General features: G+C 42.4%; 1 protein-coding gene across 2 annotated transcripts in view; it reads left to right on the top strand.

Moving 5' to 3' along the window:
• Positions 1 to 23,726, top strand: part of RB1 (RB transcriptional corepressor 1) — an 82,221-nt gene that overhangs the window by 27,731 nt on the left and 30,764 nt on the right. For both annotated transcript variants that reach the window (XM_066632450.1, XM_066632368.1), the window contains exons 8-17: positions 2,388 to 2,533; positions 5,433 to 5,510; positions 6,439 to 6,548; positions 8,611 to 8,688; positions 10,556 to 10,643; positions 12,443 to 12,559; positions 14,010 to 14,066; positions 14,154 to 14,185; positions 14,268 to 14,344; positions 14,528 to 14,730. In XM_066632450.1, the coding sequence (XP_066488547.1) occupies positions 2,388 to 2,533; positions 5,433 to 5,510; positions 6,439 to 6,548; positions 8,611 to 8,688; positions 10,556 to 10,643; positions 12,443 to 12,559; positions 14,010 to 14,066; positions 14,154 to 14,185; positions 14,268 to 14,344; positions 14,528 to 14,730 (986 nt within the window). The remainder of the gene's footprint in view (positions 1 to 2,387; positions 2,534 to 5,432; positions 5,511 to 6,438; positions 6,549 to 8,610; positions 8,689 to 10,555; positions 10,644 to 12,442; positions 12,560 to 14,009; positions 14,067 to 14,153; positions 14,186 to 14,267; positions 14,345 to 14,527; positions 14,731 to 23,726) is intronic.

The raw sequence follows: 23,726 nt of genomic DNA, 5'->3' as shown, positions 1-23,726 counted from the left end.
CCGACTGTCTGAAATGTAACAAACTTGAACTGAACTCTCAGAAAACCAAAGTTATGGTCTTTTCAAAATCATGGAGCCCAGGTACTTGGTCTGTTGGAGGGGAGAAACTGGAACAGGTCAAAAGCTTTAAATACCTTGGAATTCACTTCCACTACAATCTTTGCTGGGGTACTCATCAAAAATTGGTTACCAACTTGGCCCGTGTCACTTTGCAGAGCACCAATCGATTCTTTTTTAGTCAGGGCAATCGTTATATACCAGCTGCTCTCAAGGTATTTATGCCAAGGTATCGGCACAGCTCCTGTACGGGTGCCCTATCTGGATTAGCTCTATAAATCACACCCTTGAGAGTATCCAAGCTAAATTTTTGAGGGCTATCCTGGGTTTACCTAAATCTGTACCATACTCTGCATTATGTTTGGAGACTGGACAATCGCTCTTAGTATCAAGAGCATGGCTATTAACCATACGCTATTGGCTCCAATTACATTATAACGTGAAACCAGTCAGTCTCCTATCCAGAATGCTATCTGAGTCTGGTTCTTCTAAATGGTGTAGCCAAATTAAATCAAAAATCGAATCAATTGGTCTTTCATTGGATTTTTTAAGTTTCTCTCCATTCCCTGGAGTTTATCAAAGGGTAAAGCAAAGAATGCTAGACATCGAGGCACAAAACCTCTTTGAACTTGTTTCTAGAATTTGCTCCCCTCTTAATTTCTCTATCCCGCTAAAGTATGGGCAAATAGCTCCTTATCTGAGTATTCTGTTCAACCCTTCTGAACGTCGTGCAGTCTCTTTGGCAAGATTCAATGTGTTTCTTTCCAAGGTCACAGAAGGCAGATATAGGCAAATACCATATAAAGAACGCCTCTGCCCTTGTAATTTGGGAAATGTTGAATCAATCATACACATTCTTTTTTATTGTCCTCGGCACACTAGATACCGCCACACTTACATGACTCCACTTCTCGGCAAAATGAATGGGCTTTCGGATGAGGCAAAACTGAAGTGTCTCCTAAATGACTGCTCACCAGATGTGCTAGAGGGAATTTCTAAATTTTTACTTTTGGTGATTTCTAAGCCTTCTTAATGTAATTTGTCAAAAATGTTGATATTTTATGTTGAACTGTAAATGTTTTATTAGTAATTTAGTATCTTAACTCCGTTTTTGATAAACGGGATTAGGACTAATTATGTTTGCTTTTATGATTTCTCTATCTATGCCTAATAAAGGTTCATTCATTTATTCATTCATTCACTTGCATGACTGTCTCTCTACAACCGTAAGAAAAGCAATTCTTAAAAATTGTGATTTTAAAAAGATGCATTTTTCCGCTTCTCCAGGGATCAGCACATTCCTTCTCATTTGCAGTAGCCATTTGTGTTGAGTCAAATCCGTGTATAAAAAAATCCATGTATTACAAGGTAATACAGACCTATATCTCTGCCTATTACATTAACTGTTAGTCAAAGAAGATGGATTCTTTGCGCTCTAATGACAGCTAAAAGAGTGATTATGAAGAACTGGAAATGCTCCCCATCTTGACTCTTGACTCTATCTGCTTTTGAATGAACGGCTTACTGACAGCAATTGTGGATGGATATATTTGAGAGTATTTGGAAACCATTTCTTATATAATATATATACAGGAATTGCTTAATGTTGTATAATTGCCCTTTCGTTCTTTCGTTCGTTCTTTCGTTCTTTCGTTCGTTCGTTCTTTCGTTCTTTCGTACTTACTTACTTACTTACTTACTTACTTATGTGTATCAGCTTGTGTTCCTATATTGTTTACTTTGTATTAAATGAGAAATAAAGTTTAAAGAAAGTTTGTATTTGAGTTGAAACATCCAAGAAAACTTTGATTTTAGCCTGGCAGTGGTGAATCACCATATCTGCTTGTGTTGAAGTATTCCAAATAGGGTTTCCGTTCCAAAGAATTCAAATTGTATTGCCTTGATTTTTACAGCCATGAAAGATGTTTGTCCTAAATATCCATAAATGCTGCAGTAATATTTATAGGTGTTCCTGACACTATAAAAATATATGAGCTACTGTGGGTGGAAAATATAGACACAGTTGGCTAAGACCCTGATTTAATCTGTCATACTAATATGGTAGTATAAAAGATTAATGCTTACTGCTGTTCTTAATGACTGCTGAGGAAAAGTCTTGAAACAGTGCCAAATTGGAGAAGGATAATTTTAGAGTTTAGGGAGAGATTAAGCTGCTTTGAATGCCCATTAGGGAGATGAAGCAGGGTATAAATTTGTAAATAAATAACTAAATAAAGTTATGTTGATTTGGGCCTAGCTGGTCAGATTTCGGTCATGTTTGATTTGGAAATACTAGTTACTATGTTGGACAAATACTTGTTTTCTTATAGAATCTATGAATGCAATGCTGGCTAATGGCTCAACGCGAACATGTAGGCGTGGACAGAACCGGAGTGTACGTACATCAAAACAAACAGATACAGAAATAAAAGTTATTGAAGAACTTTGTAAAGAACATGAGTGTAATTTGGATGAGGTAAGACAAGTTTGGTGTTTCAAGTTTTATTTTAATTTTTTACAGCAGTGGTTCCCAAACTTCACCTCAGAAGTTGGAACCCATGAAGTCTTTGTGGGGGTGGGGATTGCAATGATGCAATCCCCAGGATCATGCTGCTGCTGGGGACAGAAGGGGGGTTTACTTACCAAAGCCAGCGCAGGCCTCTGGGGTGTGCAAGGAGCCCCACAGACACCTTCGCAGAGCTTCCCAAGCCTCAGAATGACTAAAAATAGCAACTGGAACCCACTTCCGGTTTCGCAGTAAAAAACATAAGTGGGTTCCGTTCACTGTTTTTAGTCTTTCTGAGGCTTTCCTGAGTCATTCTCCACAGGACTCTCCACATTCCCCTCCCAAGGCTGTCAGTGGCTTGTAAAACCACACCTTCTATCCCTGACAGCTGCGTGACCTGGGGATCATGTCACTGCCATCCCCCGTGCAGTCCCTTAAGGGGGCAGGGATGAGTGCTTCCCTGGCTGGTGGGTTGCGACCCACTAGTTTGGGAACCACTGTTCTACAGTGTTTTTCCTAAGCCTCTTTCTTATTGTTCTCTTTCTTACTCAGTTCAGTATCTCTTCCTCACCACTTTGTTCATCAGATATGTTTCTAAGCACGTTGTCACCTCTGTCCCTCATCTCTAATGCCTCTTGCACCCTCTTCTCATATACCTTTGCTAATTCAACCTTTCCTATTTTTTTCTTTGTGTTCAACCTACAGCAGAACCTGCCTTATTCAAAGTGATTGCATTTGTCCCAATGATGCTGACTTCTTATTTTGCTCATGCTCTGTTTGTCATTATTCAGTAGACTCCTTTCTCTTATCTCCTCTTATCTCCTCCTTTCCACCCCATTTAACTATTTACAAACATCCTATGACTATGTGACATTAGTTAATTACTAGGGCTTACAGATATGTGACAACCTGTCTTGGATTTATTATTCTCTCATAAAATACATATTTAAAGTATAATAGTTTCATCTGATTGACATTATGAATACAGGCAGGGGATTTGTTCCAGGGTCTCCTGTGGATATAGGGGAACACTGTCTCTGTGGCCCCCACAGATATACCCCCACCCATTAACATTTTTGAAAAGCTTACCGGGACAAAAATGTTCTTGCTCATCTAGGTTGCTATAAGCATTCAAGGTTATTGTGATACTTAGCAGGCAGCTGGGAGCCTGAACTTTTGAAAAAAAGACTAGATAGTCATTAACAGGAAGCAGTTAACTGTCTTTCTTGTTAGTGATCTAGTTTTTTCAAATATTCTGGTTGCTGGCAGCCTACCTGAGCATCACTATAAGCTTGAATGCTTATAGCAACCCATATGAGCAAGAACATTTTCACCCTGGTAAGCCTTTCAACAAAGTTAATAGGTGTGGGGGGGGGGGCGCCCCAAATCCAAGGATAACTGAATCTGCAGATACCAGATCCGTGGATACGGGATTCTACCTGTATATAAGTGAAAAAAGGCAGGCACTAAACCAGGGGTCTCCAAACTTATAGAACTCTTGTGGGAGTCGCAAGAGTTCTGTGAAGGGATAGTGAGCTGTCAAAATGACCAAACCTCCAGCCCAGTCACATGTATGACCACCCATCCATGCATATGTGCACCATCAATCTGCATGAACACACCTTCCTAGTATCCGTCATCACAAATGTTTTGCACTTCATTATTGTTGGTACCCTCCTTCTTGTCTTGTCTCCACAAATAAAGTTCCAGACTTTAGTTACTTGTCTTCCATTCTATTTCTGCCTGCCATGCTTGGCATGCTTTTATTTTCAAATACCAGTGAGCATGGCAGGCAAAAGCAAAGACTGGGGGGGGGCCAGAAATGTAGAAAGTTCAAGAGAGGAGAGGAGCAGCCACCATCCTGGGAGAAGCCAGAAAACTAATCCATGGGCAACAGTGTGTCTGAATGATGTGTTGAGGACAACTGCAATAAAACAATTCACTAGGGTTGCGTAAGTTTATTTCTTGAGCCATGTCCTGAATGTAAAGGTAAAGCACCTGAAGCTAATTCACAGATAGCTCAAGAATTTAGTAAATACAGGTGGGGCATTGTTATCTGCAGGAGATCTGTTCTCGGACACCCACAACCCCCCCTGCAGATACCAAAAAAGCAGATAATGTAATGCATAGTTTTTGCCCATTTAAGCCTTCTGGAGGTGAGCAGAGCACAGCTCTGGTCACCTCTAGAGGGCTTTCTGAAGCCTGCACACATCTGCCCGCAGCCTCTGCGGGCTTCAGAGTAGCCTTTGTGGCAAAAAAAAAGCTACTTCCAGTTTCCCGTGAGAAACTGGAAGTGACGTTTTTATGTCATATAGGGCATTCTGAAGCCCAGGGAAGCCGCTGAAGTAGCGTTTTTCAGCCAAAAAGGCAATTCTGCAGACCAGGCGTGTGTGGCCTCTTTGGGCTTCAGAAAGCCCTTCAAAGGCAACTGGAGCGCATCTCTGGTCACCTCCAGAGGGCTCAGGTTAGGCAATGTCTGGGTCAACATGGGTCCGGGGACCCGCATTGAGCCAGATCCATAGATACACAGTCTGCAGAAATGGAGGTCCCACCTATATGCACATCCATGCAGGTCTTTTGACTTTGTTCAGTCACGCACATAATCTGTTTAGGATGTCACAATGGACTGTTTCAAAATGTGGCCTGTGGCCTGTTTCAAAATGTCTCTGTAGTTTGTAGGCGGTCATGCTAATGCAAATATTTAAGATTAAGGAACCATCAAATATAGAAACACCTTTCTGGGAGTGGTAACTTGTCGTTTCTTAGTAAATCAGTGTGATTGTGCATTGTTATCATGATGCATGGAAATGAGAATAAAAGGGACATCTCCAAAGTGATAATATTTTGCTTTTTTAAAAAACCCTTTTAGGTAAAAAATGTTTACTTCACTAGTTTTATTCCATTCCTGAATTCTGTGGGTGTTGCAGCTTTCAGTGGACTTCCAGAGGTAATATTAAAATTTTTGATAATTGATAGTTGTAATCATCTCTACCTCTGTTTCTGATGGTTATATCTTGTGTTTGCTTTTTGATAAACATTTTGTTTTCAAGCAGCTACTTAACAATAACATGTTAACAAGATGTCACATTGGAACAGTTGGGAAATACATATGTGTTAGTTAAAAGAACAGCTTTTTATCAATATACCAAACTACTTGTTCTGTATATGTAATAAATATTTATGGTTTTATATATTGGGGTGGGCAGACTCCTGGGAGCCAGAGCTTTAGGAGGTTCAAATGCAAAATGGCAGCGTGTATAATAACTAATGTTTCCGGGGTTGCTTTTATTACATGCAAACCCTTGATGCTCTCTTCTCAATATCCTCCTCCCTGCTCTAAGTGAAGTTTAGCTGGGATTTGAATCTGTGTTCCAGGGAGCAAGGGAGCACACAAGAAGATGGTTCAAATCACTGAGGCAGGGAATAGCATCAATAGAAAATGCTGAAGTTACTTTAGATCTCTGCTGGAGAACTGCTTCTGGCATAGGTTTTGATAAACTGTGATTTTGCTTATCTAATCATAGTTCTTGCCATGACCTGCCTGTAATTCAAAGAAATCCTGTATATGCTTTTTCAAGTACTGTGTTTGGATTTTATTTTGCATTGATATTTGGTTGTATCCAAATTTGTGTCTTTCATTAATGGAAGGCACTTCCTTTTGTACAAGATGTAGAATTTTTATCACTACTTCCCCTGCTCCAGAAGGTCACTCAGCAATCAGAAGCAGGTTTTTGGTGGGTGCAAAGAGCTGAGGAAAAGGGGACTGAATAAAGTTGCCTCATTGTGCAAGCAGAGGTGCCTTTTGTTTGTGGAACATACAACCTATTTTGGTTTTGCTATGGCCAAGCAAATAAAGTTTACTTTTTTAACCCAAGGTTGAGACCTTGTCAAGCAAATATGAAGAATTGTATCTGAAAAACAAGGATATTGATGCCAGGTTGTTTCTGGAGAAAGATGAAACTTTACAATATGATCATATGGAATGGTAAATCATTTTGTTTTCAGTTTTTGCATGATCCGTACAGATGTTGCAGAAATCTCTGCTCAGCCATGAAGCAAACCAGGTCTCTTTGGGAACATAATTGTCTTTTAGCCTAACTGACCTCACAGAAATTTCTAATGATCACTGAGTTGAGAATTGTACATCACTATGAGAAGCACTACAAAAATTAATAGCTAGATGTTTAAAAAGGATGTTTATCCTTAGTTATTAATGTGGTTCATAGCTGTAAAACAGCAGTGTCCTTAAAATTGTTCTACATGTGTGTATTGAGAGTAGTAATGAAAGGAACTGTGGGCTGAAAAGTATGACACTTTTAGTGAATTGGAATGTGATTTAATCCATAATACTTTTACTCTGCGGTGAAAATCCCTAGATTTTCTCCTCCTCTGTTTGAGTGAACTGGACCCTGACTATAACCTTTTGAATCCTTTTTGTGTGCTGCCCCTGTTTCTATAAACTTCGCTCTGATTTTGATTGTTAACCTGGTTGATTTTATGGGGACTATATTGACTTGTCTTTGTGATCATTAGGTCCTGCTGTACAGAGGGGTGCCCAGACTTTTTGGCAGGAGGGCCATGTCATCACACGGAGTCAGGGATCAGGGAAAAAAAGAATTAATTTACATTTTAACTTTGAATAAATTTACATAAATGAATACATTATCGACATAGCTTATATGAATGAATGAATTTTACTGAGGCAATGATGCACATGGGATAATCAGGGATGTGCTTTTACCAAACATACAGACCAAGCCAAAAAGGGCGGGAGGTTAATATAATTCTTGACTATACACCTCTTGTCCAGAAATAAAACACATGGAGTCATAAATTGTTCAGAGGAAATGATGCACATGGGACATGGGGGTAGTTAAAACAACACCAATCAGGAGACAATCAGAGATGTGCTTCAAGACAAGCCAGACACACCGTTCCTGACTTCTCTGTAGATAGGGTTAAGGATGGCAAGCATGTGGGCAGCCCTGGAGAGTCTGAAGCAGTAGCCACAGAGACCTGAAGGTCTTGTGATATCTCAAGGCCTATAAAAGGCTTTGCACAAAGCAAGGCGGCCTTTCCTTCACTGCCACTGCTGCTTCGCTGACATGCAAGCAGCGGAGAGAAAACTTGACCTGCAGCTTGCATCAGGCAGTTGTGTTGGGCCAGCGCAGGCTCCAGCAAGTCTAAGGCAGGCCAGAGGCTTGTTGGAGACTGGGGGCTCCCCACAGGCCAGATTCAGAGTCCCCAAGGGCCACAAATGGCTCCCAGGCTGGGGTTTGGGTACCCCTGCTCTACAGCATCCATTTTTGAGAAGCCCCCTGGGAATCTGGAGCTCCTCCCACATAACTGGAAGGGAGAAACTCTAACGTGGTCCTCCACTCTGTCTGGTTTTAGCTTTGCTGGTGGCAATTATTGCTACAGTTTTATTCCAGAGTAAGAGTGAGTTGGGGGGGAGAAGGGAGGATGCCAGCTGTGAGACCCCTTTCCTTGATGTTTACAATTCTGCAACTCAACATTCCTTGTTGGTCTAGTTCTCTTTAGAATGTCTAATACCTAAAGAAGGTCTAATACCTAAAGGAGTTTCTTCTGGCAATCCCCCCCCCCCCATGTACCATCAAACTATCCATCAGCTTTACTGTTTCACTTAGGACTGGAATTCTCAAACTTTTTCAGATTAAGCTTCCCTTGATCTGATGGAATTGTGTGATCCTCCTTCATTTCATCATGAATGTAGCCAATACATGATATTTCATGTCACAGTGCTGAGTCATGTCTGAGGCTTAGAGAATAGAGAGTGGGCAGGGCCACATGAGCTCAAACATCTTGCTAGGAATTTCAAAAAGAAGGATCAGGGAAAAGCAAAATGCCTCTGAAAGAATTTGGAGGCTCATACAGGAAACATAGCCTTATGGAGAAGCATTTCCATTTCTATCCAGACAGACATCAGGCATGACTGTAGAGAGAGCCTTATATTTGGTAGATAAGTTCCACAAGATATTCTATTAAGTATCTATATTTTCAGAAGTTAATACTTTTCTCATGTTAAGCATGCAGTTGGAGAGAACACCAACAAGAAATAACCCTGGTGAAGATCCGCCTGCTGTACTTCTACAGACCCCTGTTCGGTAAGGATAACTTAAGTTGCCCTAATCTTCATTTTCATTTAAAATTTCATTTCATTTAAGGCAAAAACATTTAGGAAATGGTTTCCAAGCGTATAAGACAGATTCCCTAAATGTGCGTTGTGGTGCTCTGGGGTGCCATGTTGCACTCTCAGTGTGCTGTGGGATGTCCCAGGTGGGCCCTCCTAATGGCTCATGAGATTTAGGCGCCACCATCTTGGGTTGTGTGAGTTTTTGCATGATCCAAGATGGCGGAGCCCAGCTGAGAAGAGTTTCTGGAGGGATGCTATGACCCCAGTAAGTTTGCGAACCATTGGTATAGGAGCTAACATACTGTTGCGTTTAAGGTTATACTTCTATCTTGCGAGTTTTGTAAACCTTCAATTCTCTTGTCTGGTTTATATGTGATGACTTGTATCCAAAGAGCTGTTTAGACATGCCCAATGGAACATATCACTGTTTCCCTTGCTGTGAATGATTCCCTTGCTTTGTCACAAACTGCTTTTTAAACTTCAAGGAAAAATTGACAAATAACTTGTGATATGGCGTTGGTATCTTATTACTTGAAAAAAAGACATGATAGAGTTCATAGAGATACTCGAGCAGCTCTTTGTATGCAAGTCAATGCTGTTTTGGAAAAAATACAGTGTTTTTTTCTATACAGTATTATTACTGTACAGTATTCTATACAGTATTATTACATATTCCTTGGAGAGTATGTAAATGGTGTCATCAGCAAAAGTGGCCTTTCATTTAAGTTAAGGAGGACATAACAAAATTCTATTCTGAACAACTTTACCACTATTCTATTTGCTGAAAGAACATGCCATAATTGTACATCAGCGTAGCAACAGAGTGTGAAATTGCAATCCTGTGTGTACTTATTTGAAATTAAGTTCCACAATTTACTAGAGCTTGCTTCCGAATAAACATGCATTGTATTGTGCTGTTTGTAGTAGATGGTTGAAATGCTTTAGATGTCATTAAAATATAGTGGACCACTGCTTTACAGTGGGTTGATTTTACTTTAAAATGGACTCTCCATACGTTCAGTAAGCAGTGGGCCCTTGGTATCTTCAGGGGATCTGTCCCTGGGCCCCCTGCGAATTCTGATTTCTGCGGACAAAGGATTGCAGACGTGACTGAAAGTGCCTTCTGAATGCCTCTGGGAAGCCATCTGAGTCCCAGGGAGGCTGAATACTGCTTTCCCATGCCTCTGAACACCTCTTTGATGCTATCAGATGACGCTTACAGTTGCGTCATCTGGAGGTTCTTGAGGCCAGGTATGGGGTTAACACTCTCATTGATTGAAATTGGTGGGTGCCAAACCTGCAAATGAAGAGGGCCCACTATACATTAAGTTATTCACTTTATGATGGGCTCACAGTTCTTGCCAACAGGACCTTGTGGGTGACCAATAAGCCAATCAGTAGAGCAAATGCAGCCATTTGGTAGCATCTCAGCCAATAATAGTGTTTTTAACATCATGGCAATGTATATTAAGGGGAAGGCACGGCATTGTAATTTTGTGTTTTATAATTAAATCATTGTGTAAACCGATAACCATGGCCACTAAAGAGTGCAGTTGGCACTTTTAAAGTAACTTTTAAGAAAGGAGAAATAACTTAGCTCTTCGGCAGAAACTTCAACTTCTGAGGTCTTGGAACAAATTACCAAAAAAACTGTACATCATTGGGTTCACATTAAGTTTTTTCACAATACATTGGTGTCTCCAGAATGGATCACCATAGCATAGTGGGGGTCCACCATAGAGCTACTTCTAATGTACCATTTTATTAGGTATTTTTCTTGTTCAAATGTGCTTTAGGCATTTCATTAAACTGAGAAAACAAATGTTGTTCCTCCACAGGGCTGCTATGAATACTATTCAGCAATTAATGATGATTTTGAACTGTGCAAGTGATAAACCATCAGACAACCTTATCTTCTATTTTAATGTAAGTAGTGACATTTTAGGAAGCATTGAGACAGACTTAGGATAAAAACACATGCTTTTCTCTGTGTTTCTCATTGTTTGGGGTATTAAACAAAGGGTGAAAATTACCTTTATTGGTTCATCTAGTTTTCTGCTGCTTTCTTAGCCAGAATATCCTAAAGACAATAAGACCAGTGTTCTAAGACCTGGTTGCCAGTAATTTTCTTCTAGGTTTTGGGAATGATATGAGTAATAGTGAACTTCTTTGCCTGGAGATAAAATGATGAGCCCATCTCTACAGTAACAATCCTTGCATTGTCTTTAAATGTTTTTTGCAAATAATTTATGTGTTTGAAGCTGTGTTATACACACCATTGGTCTGTGTAGTCCAGTTCTGTCTACACTGATTGGCAGCAATCCTACAGGGTTTCAGACAGGAGTCGTTTTCAGTCCTTGCTGGAGATGCAGGGAATTCAACCAGAGATCTAGTGCTGGGTCTGCAAGCCCTGGCCCAGGGGCCAGATATGGCCCGTGACAAGCTGGTATCTTGCATTATAGTCAAAGGGGCTTACTCCCAGGAAAGTGTGGATGGGATAGCATCCCCAGAGCCCAATCCTATGCATGCCTGCTCATTATAGTCAATGGGGCTTACTCCCAGGAAAGTGTAGATAGGATTGTGGCCCAGCACCCTTTCTTTAAAAGCCCCAAAGTGCAGGGAGGGTCGCTTTGGGGAGTTGCAGGCAAACTGGCAAGGAAAAGGGACTTTCAGGGACCCTGAAACCTTAGGTTGGGGGCCTCAGCAGACTCGCTTGCTATCTACCTGCTTCTGGCTCCCTCTTCTCACTCCGCAGCTCCCACCTCCTGGCTCCTCCAGGCTTCTCTTGTTGGGCAATCAGCATGAAGGCAGGCAACAACCTCCTTCGTGCCCAACCCAATGCATGTCTATTCAGAAGTAAGCTCCATAGTAGCCAACAGGGCTTACTCCCAGGAAAGTGAGGATCAGGTTGCAGCCTGAGTCGTGCTCAGTAGCAGGAGCAAGCTCCAAGCAGACTCTTCAGCTGCTGCGTGGGATGCAAACCAGCCGCGACCAGCCCCTTCCCTGGCTGCTCCCTTGCTTGTGCTGCCTACCGCGGGAGGCTCAAAGCAGCTGCTTTTCCCGCACGCGGGCACGCAGCTGCTGACTGCCTCCTCTGATCCTGCGGCACACCTGAGGCAGCCTGGAGCAATGATTTTCAACCTTTTTCATCTCATGGCATACTGGCAAGGAACTAAAATGGTCAAGGCACACCATCAGTTTTTTGACCATTGACAAAGTACACCATGCTGCTAGTGTGGAGCTCACATCCCCACTGGTCCTACTAATACATGACCCTCTCCCAAATTCCTGCGGCACAACTGGGGACCATTTGTGGCACACTGGTTGAAAATGTCTGGCCTAGAGTGTCATGTTACAGCAATGGGGTGGGTTTCTTCCAAGCAGTGCAGCGTAATAGTAAGAGCGGGTGTGAACAGAGACCACTTTTCTGTGCACAGTGGTCGTGAGTTTGTCTTCAATAATAGCAAATTAATTTTGGGATTTTCTCAGTTTGGGATTTTCAAAGAAGTGTTGGGTATCCAAGATCCAGCAAAGAGATTTGCACCTTTTATACACTTAGGTTTATTTATCTAATATGCTTGCCTCAGTTTTTTGCCCTTTTGACTTCTTCCTTTAATACTTAGTAGTATCTACTAAATCTTAGACTCCAATGTGAAAAATATTTCATGTTTATTTATCTAATATGCTTGCCTATCTAAGAGAAAGCTTTCTACAATTTATTCCAGAGCTGTACAGTGAATCCGATGCAAGACATACTGAAAAGAGTAGAAAATCTTGGTTGTGTCTTCAAAGATAAATTTGCTGAAGCAGTTGGGCAAGGATGTGCAGAAATTGGGCCACATGTAAGAATTTTCAGTCACAATTCATAAATAAATGTAGGGTGAGAAGCACTGTGGAACCTGCCTTCCACTTCAAGATGTATTGCAGGGTGGATTTGAAATAAGAACATGCTGAATGCTCATGACGTGCTGGCATGAGAGAAACTTAGAGAAAGTATATTTTGATTTATCTCTAATTACAGTCAGTATTAATGGAATCCCTTGACTGCTGAAGACCATTCATTTGTAGCTATGGAAGAAAAATGGAGGCTTTAAAGTGTTTTCTGCAAACAGTTTTCTTTAGCTAGCCCCAGTTTCTAATGGCAGAACCAATCATTTTAGTACGTAGTCAGAAGTTAGAGCAGAACCATTTTGTCATTTGTTGCGCAATTAGAGGCCTGAATGGAAATTTCTGCAGAAGTTGATCTTGAATTAAGTTTGTTTTAAACTCCTTAAACTTGTTGATTGAAAGGAAGCATTGATACGTGAAACACCAAGAAGTTGATAGAAATCCAGTAACTGAGAGCTTCCCAAACTGGGGTATCATGATGCCCCAGACAAGGAAGCCCAGTCGCTGCCCCTTAAGGGGCAGAGCGACATTGACAGTGGTGCCAGCACTTCCACAGTTGCACTACTACTGGGGAAAAGGGGGCTTTTTTCACACTTACTTTTTCATCTTCTTGCCTTCCAGAAGGTGTGGAGAGCCTATGGACCCATCTGCAGGCCTTCCTGCACCTCAGAAATGCTGCAGGTTGTGATTTTGGCCCACTTCCAGTTTTCAAAAACCAGAAGCTCTTCTGACCAAACCACTTTTGACAAATCGTGATTTGCATTTTTGAGGTGTAGGGAGGCCTGCAAAGGGGGTGCACACCCTCCAGAGAGTGCAGGGAAACCAAGAATAATGCCCAGTAAATGTTTTTAAAAGCCCCCTTTTCCCTGGTGCCAGCGTGATTGCAGGAGCACTGACACTGCCTTCTCCCCTGGAAACACTAGGTCTCAAATGCTCTGGGAGAGTTTGGAACCTCTGCAATTACCTGTTCATGAAAGATTCCATCAGTACCTGTATAGTGTTTTCAAAAGCTTATGAAGGCAAACATTACTTGGAAATTGACTTACAGATTGACTTTCTACAAGTATCCTGATTTCAGATATGCTATTTGGATTTCTGCCCTAGTAGAGTTGGGTGGACTGTATTAAGCCTCCAAGTTTTAGAGGTAGCCTGTCTCTAAATGCTAGTTGCAAGGGCATGGGAACAGATGCAACTATTATGTTGAGTGTTGCATGAGGCATTAGATGGGTGAGATACAAGAAGCTGGATTAGATGGCCCTTTGTTTGATCTAGTAGGGCTCTTTTTATATTCTTATGCGTTGTTCTTTTAAGAGACCTTGCCAAATGTTTATAATAATCAGTAGTTTGCTTTAAGAGATATAGCACTGTTACAGTAGTTACAACACCTTTTTAAATTACTTTCAGAGGTATCAGCTTGGGGTACGATTATATTACAGAGTGATGGAATCCATCTTAAAGTCGGTAGGTTTGCATGATATACAATTCTTATAATCAGCCTTTCCTTTTTTGTATGCTGAAGTATGGATTTCAATTATGTGTCTGTTCCAGGAAGAAAAACGCCTATCAGTTCACAATTTTAGGTATGCCTATTTCCAAATATGCTTCAAAGATCAGTATTTTTTAAAATATAGAAACATGTTACTGAAGCTTGCTTTCTTGCAGCAAACTTTTGAATAACAACATCTTCCATACATCTTTGATGGCCTGTTCTCTTGAGGTTGTAATGGCTACATATGGCAGTAAGTTGAACCTAAATATCCATCCATATATATTTATTTTTAGACTCCAATACAATATTTTAGAATGCCTGCTAGGCTAAATATAAAATCTTAGAAATTTCACATTTTGCCAGAAAAACTGATTATGTAATACTTTGTCTAACTCAACTTTAAAACAATTAACTGCTTTCTCTTTACATTCAGGAACTGCTTCACAAAGTGACATTGTGAATATGGAGACAGTCTTGTCTTTCCCATGGATTATCAATGTACTTGATTTAAAAGCCTTTGACTTATACAAGGTTATTGAAAGCTTCATTAAAGCAGAACCAAGCCTGACAAAAGAGATGATAAAGCACTTAGAATACTGCGAACATCGTGTTTTGGAATCCCTTGCCTGGCAATCGGTAAATTTCAATTTTGAAGTTTTTTACCCTTCTCCTTTGTTAGTGACTGAAATACATAAATGTTATAAAGAATGATAATAAGCAATCTATAAATGTCTAAAATGGATCCATGTGTAGTTGTCTATGAGCCTATGTTCCAGTACATGAATATCTCACTTAAAGTTGTTTTGTTCAAAGTCATTTCGTTATAAAGTTGTTGAGAAAGAAAATCCTGAGATTCCTGGCCGGGGTTGCTGTCTATGTGGAGTTTGCATTCTCCAGTGGTTCCAGACAGGGTCAATGTGGCAAGCTCCTTGGAAGCTCCTCCCACTCAGGCAGGCAGGTCAGATGACAGAGTCTTTGCTGAGGGGTGAGGGGCTCTTGTTTGTCTCAGTCTGCCCTTGTCTCTATAGGCTTTGGCAGGTCTGAGAGCTGCTCTCCAGAGCAAACCCCCCCCCCCCCAAAATTGAAATTCGAACTCTGTGCCTTTAAGGCACAACAAGGTGAAGTGCTGGGTAAAAGCCTTATTCAGCACCAGGACTCTTCAGAGCTGGGTGGTCTTTCCAGGGCTGCAGTGGACCACTGCAGCAAGGCGCCAGGTCTATTTCTGTTTGCATCTCGCTGCTGGAGCCTGGGAACTGCATGAGGCAGCAGGTGCTATCTTGTTTTGGCACAAATCGAAACCCGGTCCTGACTTCTTGCATCACCAGAGACAGTGTGAGTTCTGCTGAGCAGTCACTGCGAAGGCAGGAATTCTCCAATCCCCGCACTCATCCTTGGGTCAGGGATGGAGGCGCAGACGATGATGATTAACCTCCTGCTGCTTACCCTCCTCCCTGACTGTGGCCCAGGAGCAGTAGCAGCCCAGCAGACATTGTGAGCAAGGCATCAGAAGGATGTCTGAGTTGTTCCCCCTTTTTTGTTCTGTCATGGCTTGCCCCATGAACAGCAACCCAAATTGGACTCCCCAGACAGAGACAACCCTCCTCTCCCTGGAGGAGTTAGAGGCTTGCCTGCAGTGCTTTATTGCTACAGTCTTGGCCACCTTTAACTCTGCCCTGACTACTATACAACTAGTCCCATAGGGTCCTCTGGTGATTCCCCCCCCCCCCGAGCCTGCCCAGGTTAGAGTTGAAAAGGAGGTTGAGAAAGATAGATCGCCTTGTTCTTCTAAAGGGTACAGATGGCCTAGTGGTGACAGTCTTGCTATGGAGTTGCCCAGGGCCCAGGAGCCCTGAGTGTCTGACCAGGATTTGGAGGGGGAAGATGAGGGCTCCCTTATGGAGGGAGATGAGCTTTCTGAGGAAGAGAGAGAGAGGCAGAGGGCCAGCGTTCAGGTCTTTTTACTCCTAACTTATGGTACCTAATGGTTCTTAAGGTGCTGCGTGTTTTAGAGCTACAGAAGGAGCCACCCCCTCAGGAGGCAAGCTCATCCAGTCAGGTTTGGGCTGCTTCTGCCATCTTTCTCCCCCCCCCCCCACATGAGGCCTTTCAGGGATTCCCCTCTCTCAACCCTTTCGGCTTCTGATTGATAGAAATGGGCAAACCTTGCCAAGAACAGACGGTAATCAGCCTTACACAAAGTTTTATACTTTAACTCAGGATGAGATGCAGCATCTGAAACTTCCTCTGGTGGATGCCCCAGTTGCTGCATTAGGCTCTTCCTCTATATTACCCAAGAACTCAGATGGTTTGCCCATTGACATTGTTGATAGTCGCATTGAGACAGCTGTACACAAGGCTTTTGTAGCATCAAAAGTGCTTTGCACGCTTTGGTGGCTAGCTCTCTGTTCGCCAGAGCTGCCTTTATGTGAATCATTAAGCTACTGGATCTTACCAGCTTCCCAAACAGGCCAAGGAGGACATAAAAAAGATCTCCTCAGCAGTAGCCTTTATTGCTGTTACCTTCTCTGATGCACTCCAGTTATCAGCCCATTCCATCACTGGCAGTGTCTCAGTGCAGAGAAATATGTGGCTCTGTAATACATGGCTACATTGGGATGTAGATGCTGCTACTTAGGCTAAGGTTGTTGGTTTCCCTTCCAGTGGGGAAAGCTGTTTGGGGAGGCCCTTGAGCCCCTGCTTTTGTAAACCAAGGACAGGAAAAAGACTCTGTCTACTTAGGACAAACTTCCTAAGCGGAAAGGAAAATGTTTGGAACGGTCCTTTTGTGGCTCAGATTGTCACTCGAGCAGTTCAGGATTGGGCTCCAATTTCAACAAGAGATCCAAGAGCCTGGCAACCATGTAAACAAGGATTCAAGCCGTGAGGCCAGCAATCCCATCAGTTGGCCACCAAGGGATCCAAGTCTCAGCTAACCTGTCTCCCAAAGCCTGCCGCCTGTGGTGGTGGGCGGATGCTTGCAGCAGTTTGTGGTCAAATGGGACCAAATAACATCAGACCAATCGGTGAGGGATATGGTGCAACTGGGGTACTCCCTGTAATTTCACTTGACTCCCCCGGTCAGGTTCATTCTGATTTGCAAGCCCACCTGTGATCTGAAGCACTCCAAGACTCTGAAGGCCATACATCACCTGCTTCCGATCAGAGCCATATAACCTGTTCTGGGAGACCAGATCAGATCCAGGGTGTATTCTCACCTGTGTACTGTGCCCAAGAAGTCAGGGGACCATCCAGGACCAGGACCATCCTGGCCTCATCCATACCAGGACCATCCTGGGCCTCAAATGGCTCAATTACTGGATGAGGCGCCAGAGATTCAAAATGGAAACCCTAAAGTCCTTTTGGCCCTTGGAAAGGAAGACTTCCTGGCTGCCCTGAAGTTGCAGGAGGCTTACCTACACATTCCAATCAGACCCTGTCACAGTAGATTACGATTTTGTTACCAGGGAAATCACTTTTGGGTTTGTGCTCTTCCTTTTGGTCTATTCTTGGCCCCTCTTTTTTTTTTTTTACCAAAATCCTTGTGGTTCTGGTAGCACATATGCGCCTTCAAGGTGTGGCGCTTTACCTGTACATTGATGATATCTTGCTGAAAGCCCAGTCCTTTCAGCTGGGCCAGCGACACATTCTACAGATGATCCAGTGTCTACAGGAGCTCTGATTGCTTGTCAATGTGGTAAAGAGCCACCTGATACCATCTCAAATCATCAACCACTTGGAGTGACCATCAAGACGCAGCTCTTCTCAGTTTTCCTGTCCCAAGAGAGGCAGTCAAAGATTTGGACCCTTATCAGGGAGCTGCTTCAGTCTCCATGTTCGGATGTTCTGATTCTGACCCACCTCTTGGGATGCTGATGTCTTGTCAAGATATCCTTTGGTAAGGTTCAGAGCTCTCTTCAGCATCTCCTCCTGCTGTTCCAGGAATTCGTTTCACTGAACAGAAGAAGCAAGATAATAAAATTGGACTTTCTATCTTGAGTAGACCTTGGGTGGTGGATCCGATTGCACGGACTTTGATCAGGCTCTACGATTCAGGTTCAAGAGAGGACTCTGATCTGCATGGATGCCAGTTTCTTTGACTGGAGTGCCTATTCAGGAGGGAAAGTGACTCAGCGTCGCTGGTCCAAGGAGGAAGCACTTCAGAGCATCAACCTCCTTGAACTCAACATCTTTCTGGCCCTTCAGACCTTTCTGCCTCACCTAGAGGACGAGAATGCTATAGTGTGCACAGACAAACATGACAGTGAGAGCTTATGTCAACAGACGGGTACGAAGCCTCTTCTGTTTCGTCGGGAGGCTCGTCAGCTCTTTCTTTGGGCTGAGAAGCATCTAAACTCTCTAAGAGCAGAGCATACTCCTGGTTGGCTGAGCAGGTGGAGTGATGGCTGCACCCGGAGGTCTTCAGCAGTCTAATCTAGAGGTATGGGTTGGTGATGTATGTCTTCTCAAATCATGAAAACAACTATCTTCCAAAATTCTTCGCCAGGGGAAGAAGCTCAGGCACAGCAGGAGTCAATGCCTTACACCAATGTTGGCCCATGGGATTCCTTTATGCCTTTCCACTCACTCAACTTCTTCAACGTGTCATCTTGAAGATAAAGGAGGCGAGAGCGGAGCTCATTGCTCCTCATTGGCCAAGACAATCCTGGTTCTCAGACCTGAGAAAGCTATCAGTGGGACCCCCCCCCTTCCACCTCAGATCAGATTCTACCTCGGGGCCCAATATTCTACCCTCAACCAAGCCTCCTGCAATTAGCTGCATGGAGGCTGAGAGCCAGGGATTGTCTGGGTTAGGCTATTCTGAGGCAGTAGTAAATATTCTGTTTTCTGATAGGTGGTCTTCCACTAACAGGTGTATAATTACACATGGAAGGTTTTCTCAACCTGGTGTGCTGACATACATATTGCTCCTGCGAAGCCCTTCTTGAGTTCCTACAAGTGGGACTTGGTAAGGATTTGAGCATGACCACCCTCAAATGTCAGGTTTCAGCTATAGCGTCCATTTTGGGTAGGACTCTGTTGTCACATCCCCATGTATGTAAGCTTATCAAACACCCTCCTGTCCCATGATCTCCTTCATGGGATCTCACTCTGGTCCTTAAGGCTCTCACTGGGCGGCCTTTTCAGCCTATGGCTACTTGCCCTCTGCGGGAACTCTCCCAAAAGACTGCCTTTTTGGTTGGGATAACGTCTGCCTGGAGGGTGTCAGAGCTGGCAGCCTTTTTGGTGGCAAAGGATCTCTGCTTCTTCCAGATACCCTTCTCCTCGTGCTGTTGTGTGGATGGTATCAAACTATCAGGTTGATCAATAGCACTGTACTTTGACTTGCCATTAAAGAATTTGCCTGATGGCACAACCCTAAGCCAGCGACTGCCAATACGATGAGCATGCACACTGTTGCAAATGTACCATAAGGCACATTATGGCAGTGCATAGGATCATAGCACCAAAGGCCTGTGCCCACTGGAGGAGGCAGGCTCTCTGTGGGCCGGCAGAAAGACAGGGGATTTTGCCAGTGATTTTGCTGGTATAAGCCTAAGTATCCCCATAACAGCTGCTGGAGCCTTACCCCAAAGAAAGGGGCCAAATGTCCCCTTTCTTCAGGGAGATCTTTGGTTGCCTCTCTTTCTGCACTGGATACAGCAGAGGCTGTTTCGGCACCGCTACAACACAGCACAGATAGTTAGAATTTGACTGCCTGTCTCTGTTAACACATTGCTTTTTGTGCTTTGTGACTGGGTACCAATGGATGACTGGGCTACTCCCTTATTGCTGCTCTCGAGAGCAGCCATTTTCAACCACTGTGCCGTCGCACACTGGTATGACGCAAGTTGTCCACAGGTGTGCCACAGGAATTTGGGGGAAGGTCATTTATCAGAAGGGCCAATGGGGGATGTGAGCCCCCCCACTGGCAGGATGGTGCACCTTTCCAATTGTCAAAAACCTGATGGTATGCCTTGACAATTTTAGTGCCTTGTCAGCATACCGTGAGATGAAAAAGGTTGAAAATAGCTGCTCTAGAGACTGGTGCTGCTGGTGTAGGAAATAATTACATACAAAATATCAGTTGTGTTTTTCCTACTCAAATGTCAATGTTTGACATGGAACCTGAGCATGTAGAAACAACTCCAACACCATAGACTTAACACATCTTAAGGGGCAAATCCATATTAGATTGATTGATCTTGCTTTTAGGGATGGTGTAAGTTGTCCTGAACCTTTCTTAAAAACCCCAGTATGTTTCACAATCTTTTTTAAGGACAAATGCGGTTCAGTTTTGCAGAGAGACATTAGAGCCTCTGTGCCTGTATGCATAACCTCAGACTGCAAAATCTTCTGTGGCATAGTTTGTAAGATGTACTAAAATAACTGCAGTTGCCTTTGACATTATCTGGAAATCAGGGGTACTGGTGCATGTTTTTGGAATCTAATGTCAAGACAGTGGATTTTTTTTTGCTTCGCTAAATTATGCATATTTATGTGGAAAAGGGAAGTGGAACTCTTTGTCTCCACTGGAAGAGAGTTGGTGTTATGTTTCTTAAAATGATAATATAGAAAATGACAATATAGAGGTAACAGATTTGCATATAGAATCTCTTCCATTTCAAATCTTTCCCCAAAACAAATAAAAAATCCCATTATGTAGTATACCTTCCAGTATTATCTGCTTATGGTACATAAATTTGGCCTTTTTCCCTTTCTTTGCTATGTTACTTATACTACAACAGATGGCAGGCTTCCCTGCTGTGAACTTGAAAGTGACAGAGATAAAAGCATACTTTCAGTTTCCTATGTGGACATCGCAGCCATTCTGTATTGCTGCCTTCCTCCTTTCAAGGGTTTGGCAGTTGAGGCAAGCAGCAGAACATATGTGTGTGTTACCTCCTAACTGTCATATATTTTATTCTTTCCATAAATAGTACAGATTAATTAAATCTCATATCTTGCCCCAGAACAAACTTGTGAAGGAGTGCAACTGAATACATCATTTTCCCCTAAACTACAAAGGGCACAATCCTAACCAGGTCTAATCAGAAGTAAGTCCTATTGTGTTCAGTGGGACTTATTCCCAGGACGGTGAGGCTAGGATGTGCTTTGTGAGCAGCCTTTGTGAGCTTCATGGCTTAGCATGGATTTGAACCGGGTATGCACTCTTCAACCAGTCCTACGTATAAGAAAAAATGGTTTGAGCATCCTAATATATGAGGAGATGAAAGCTTTGAAAAGGTGGGGAACAAGACGGTACTGTGAAAAGACTTGAAGAATAATATCTGTAACCAGTTTTGTTTTCTTAACTTGAACTTCTGCAACCTCACCTTTTTCTGTTCTGGCAAGGACTGGTTGTGCTTGATGGGAGATTCTACCTTTTTCCTTACACAAAATAGGTGTGTCACCCAGCAGTTAAGCCTTTAGCAAATTGAGGAGATGTCTCAGCAGAACTTGCCAGAACAAGTAAATTACTCTAGGCTTAAAGAATCTCTCCATGAAGGGGAAATTCAGAGTAATAATAGAGTGTATGTAACATGAAAGCAAAATTATATAGTCTTACATATGTTTAATGCAGTCTGTGGTTCATGTAGCACAAAATTTGGAGGACGGGAAGCAATATGCATTATAATTTATTTTGCTATAAAATAATACAGTGTGCATGTAAAAGCCAGTGTGCCCACTATTGGAAAGATCAGTTAAACTGCCCAATCTCATTCAGAAAAAACTTAAACATCTTTTCTTCAGAGTTTCATTAACAGCGCAATCAGCGCAAACAGGATTATTTCATTAACAGCGCAATCCTGACAGGCCCTTGGGCCAGGATGTGGCACAAGTCCGAGGAGACCCATTGGGCCAGGGTGGCTTACCTGGAGGTAAGGGGGAAAGTTTTCCCTTACCTCTGGGCTAAGCCACTTTGGGCACCTATCCTGCGCTGGGTACAGCGCAAGCCTCCTGACTTGCCTGTTCCAGTGCAAGATAGGATTGCACCCTAAATGCTTGATAAGAGTGATTGGTTTTGAATGTCACCTTCTTGGAATACTGAAAATTATAAAAATACATCTAACAAATAAAACAGTGTCTGTCTTCCAATGGCTTTAATCTGTCTGAATTACAGGATATGTAGTTGATTTGTACCCCACAAATTGTGAATTGTGAACCCCACAAAGGTGAATATTGTGTTCACCTCTGTGAATACAAATGCATGGCATCCCCAAAAGTATTCTGTTGTGTTGACCTTGATGGATCAATTTCACTAAACTTTGGGCATATCTAGGAGCAAAACACTCCATAAGCCTTGCAATTATTTCTGGCCCTGTCCCATTCACAAGAGGGAAATTTTATAGTTTCTCTGGCCAGTCACAATGTCTGTCGGATGAGGGCAAAATGAGTTTCTCTAATGGAAGATAATACTGCTCATAAACATTCCAAGTTAAACAAATTTATCTTGTTTGTTTGTTTTCAAGGGAATTAGTCTGTGCCATCGAAATAAATAGGATTCACCAGTGCTTAACTTTTAGTTAGTCTGTGGTAATGTTCACAGGCTAAAAAAATTCTTGTTTGTTAGCATTTATTAGCCAGTTCCAAATAAATCTTTTAAAAGATTAATAACTTCTGACTCATCCAAAAATGGTAGTGGAGTGATCAAGGTTATATAGCACCAAAAGGTTAATTAATGCACATTACAAGGTAGTTTGGTTGGAAGTACAGGTCCAACCTTGTTATACACTGATTCTTTATACATGGATTTGACTCAACACAAATGGCAACTGCAAATGAGAAGGAATGTGCTGATCCCTGGAGAAGGGGAAAATGTATCTCTTTAAAATCACAGTTTAAAAAACTGCTTTTCTTACTGTTGTAGAGAGACAGTCATGCAAGCGATCATTCCATTCTTCAGCTGAGCCAGGCAGATTGCTGGCTGCAACAACAGTAAGAAAAACTGTTTTTAAACCACAATTGTAAAGAGATGCACTTTTTAATTTTTTTGAACTGCTTTTGTTTTACACGTTTTATGGTATCAGCAGGGACTCCCAGAATCAAACCCCTGTCAAGGTGTCAGATGTCGAGGCACAACTTTAATTTCTTTAGTAGCAATGGAGGGGCAAGAAACCTAGATGTGGGTCTTTAAATCTATTTTCCCACTGTTTTTTTTTAATCCATGGATTTTCTTTATCTACTAGAGGTTTTGGAATGGAACCCCAGTGGATAACGAGGGATGACCTGTAGCTTGCTTTTCGTTTTTGAATAGCAAGTGGGGAGCCAACAACAGGGTTTTTTAAATGGTATAAAAAACACATGTGGTGTGCAGTTTGAGGTTGGGACTGTGATGACCCATTGTTCTTCCCTCATTTAGCATGCCTCCAGTGTGCTAATTGAAAAATAAAAGCAAAAAACTTCAAGCCAAGTTGTATGTTCCTCATATTATATAGCTTGGCTCTAAGTCACTGCTTTACCCAGGCTTCGCACACTGGAGAGGACAATCTGTTCCAGAACACTATTCAGAGTGCGATACCATAGTCTTCCGAGACTGAAGGATGCCAACAAGATAATACTGTTGATGATCTGATAATAATATCAGATTATCTGGAGCCTGTTGGAGCTGAAGCTGGAACTACATTTCCTTT

Source organism: Tiliqua scincoides, chromosome 1 (assembly GCF_035046505.1).
Source record: "Tiliqua scincoides isolate rTilSci1 chromosome 1, rTilSci1.hap2, whole genome shotgun sequence".
In the NCBI taxonomy this organism is placed as follows: Eukaryota; Metazoa; Chordata; class Lepidosauria; order Squamata; family Scincidae; genus Tiliqua; species Tiliqua scincoides.
Note: the sequence above shows the minus strand (reverse complement) of the source record. Positions and strands in the feature narration are given on the sequence as shown.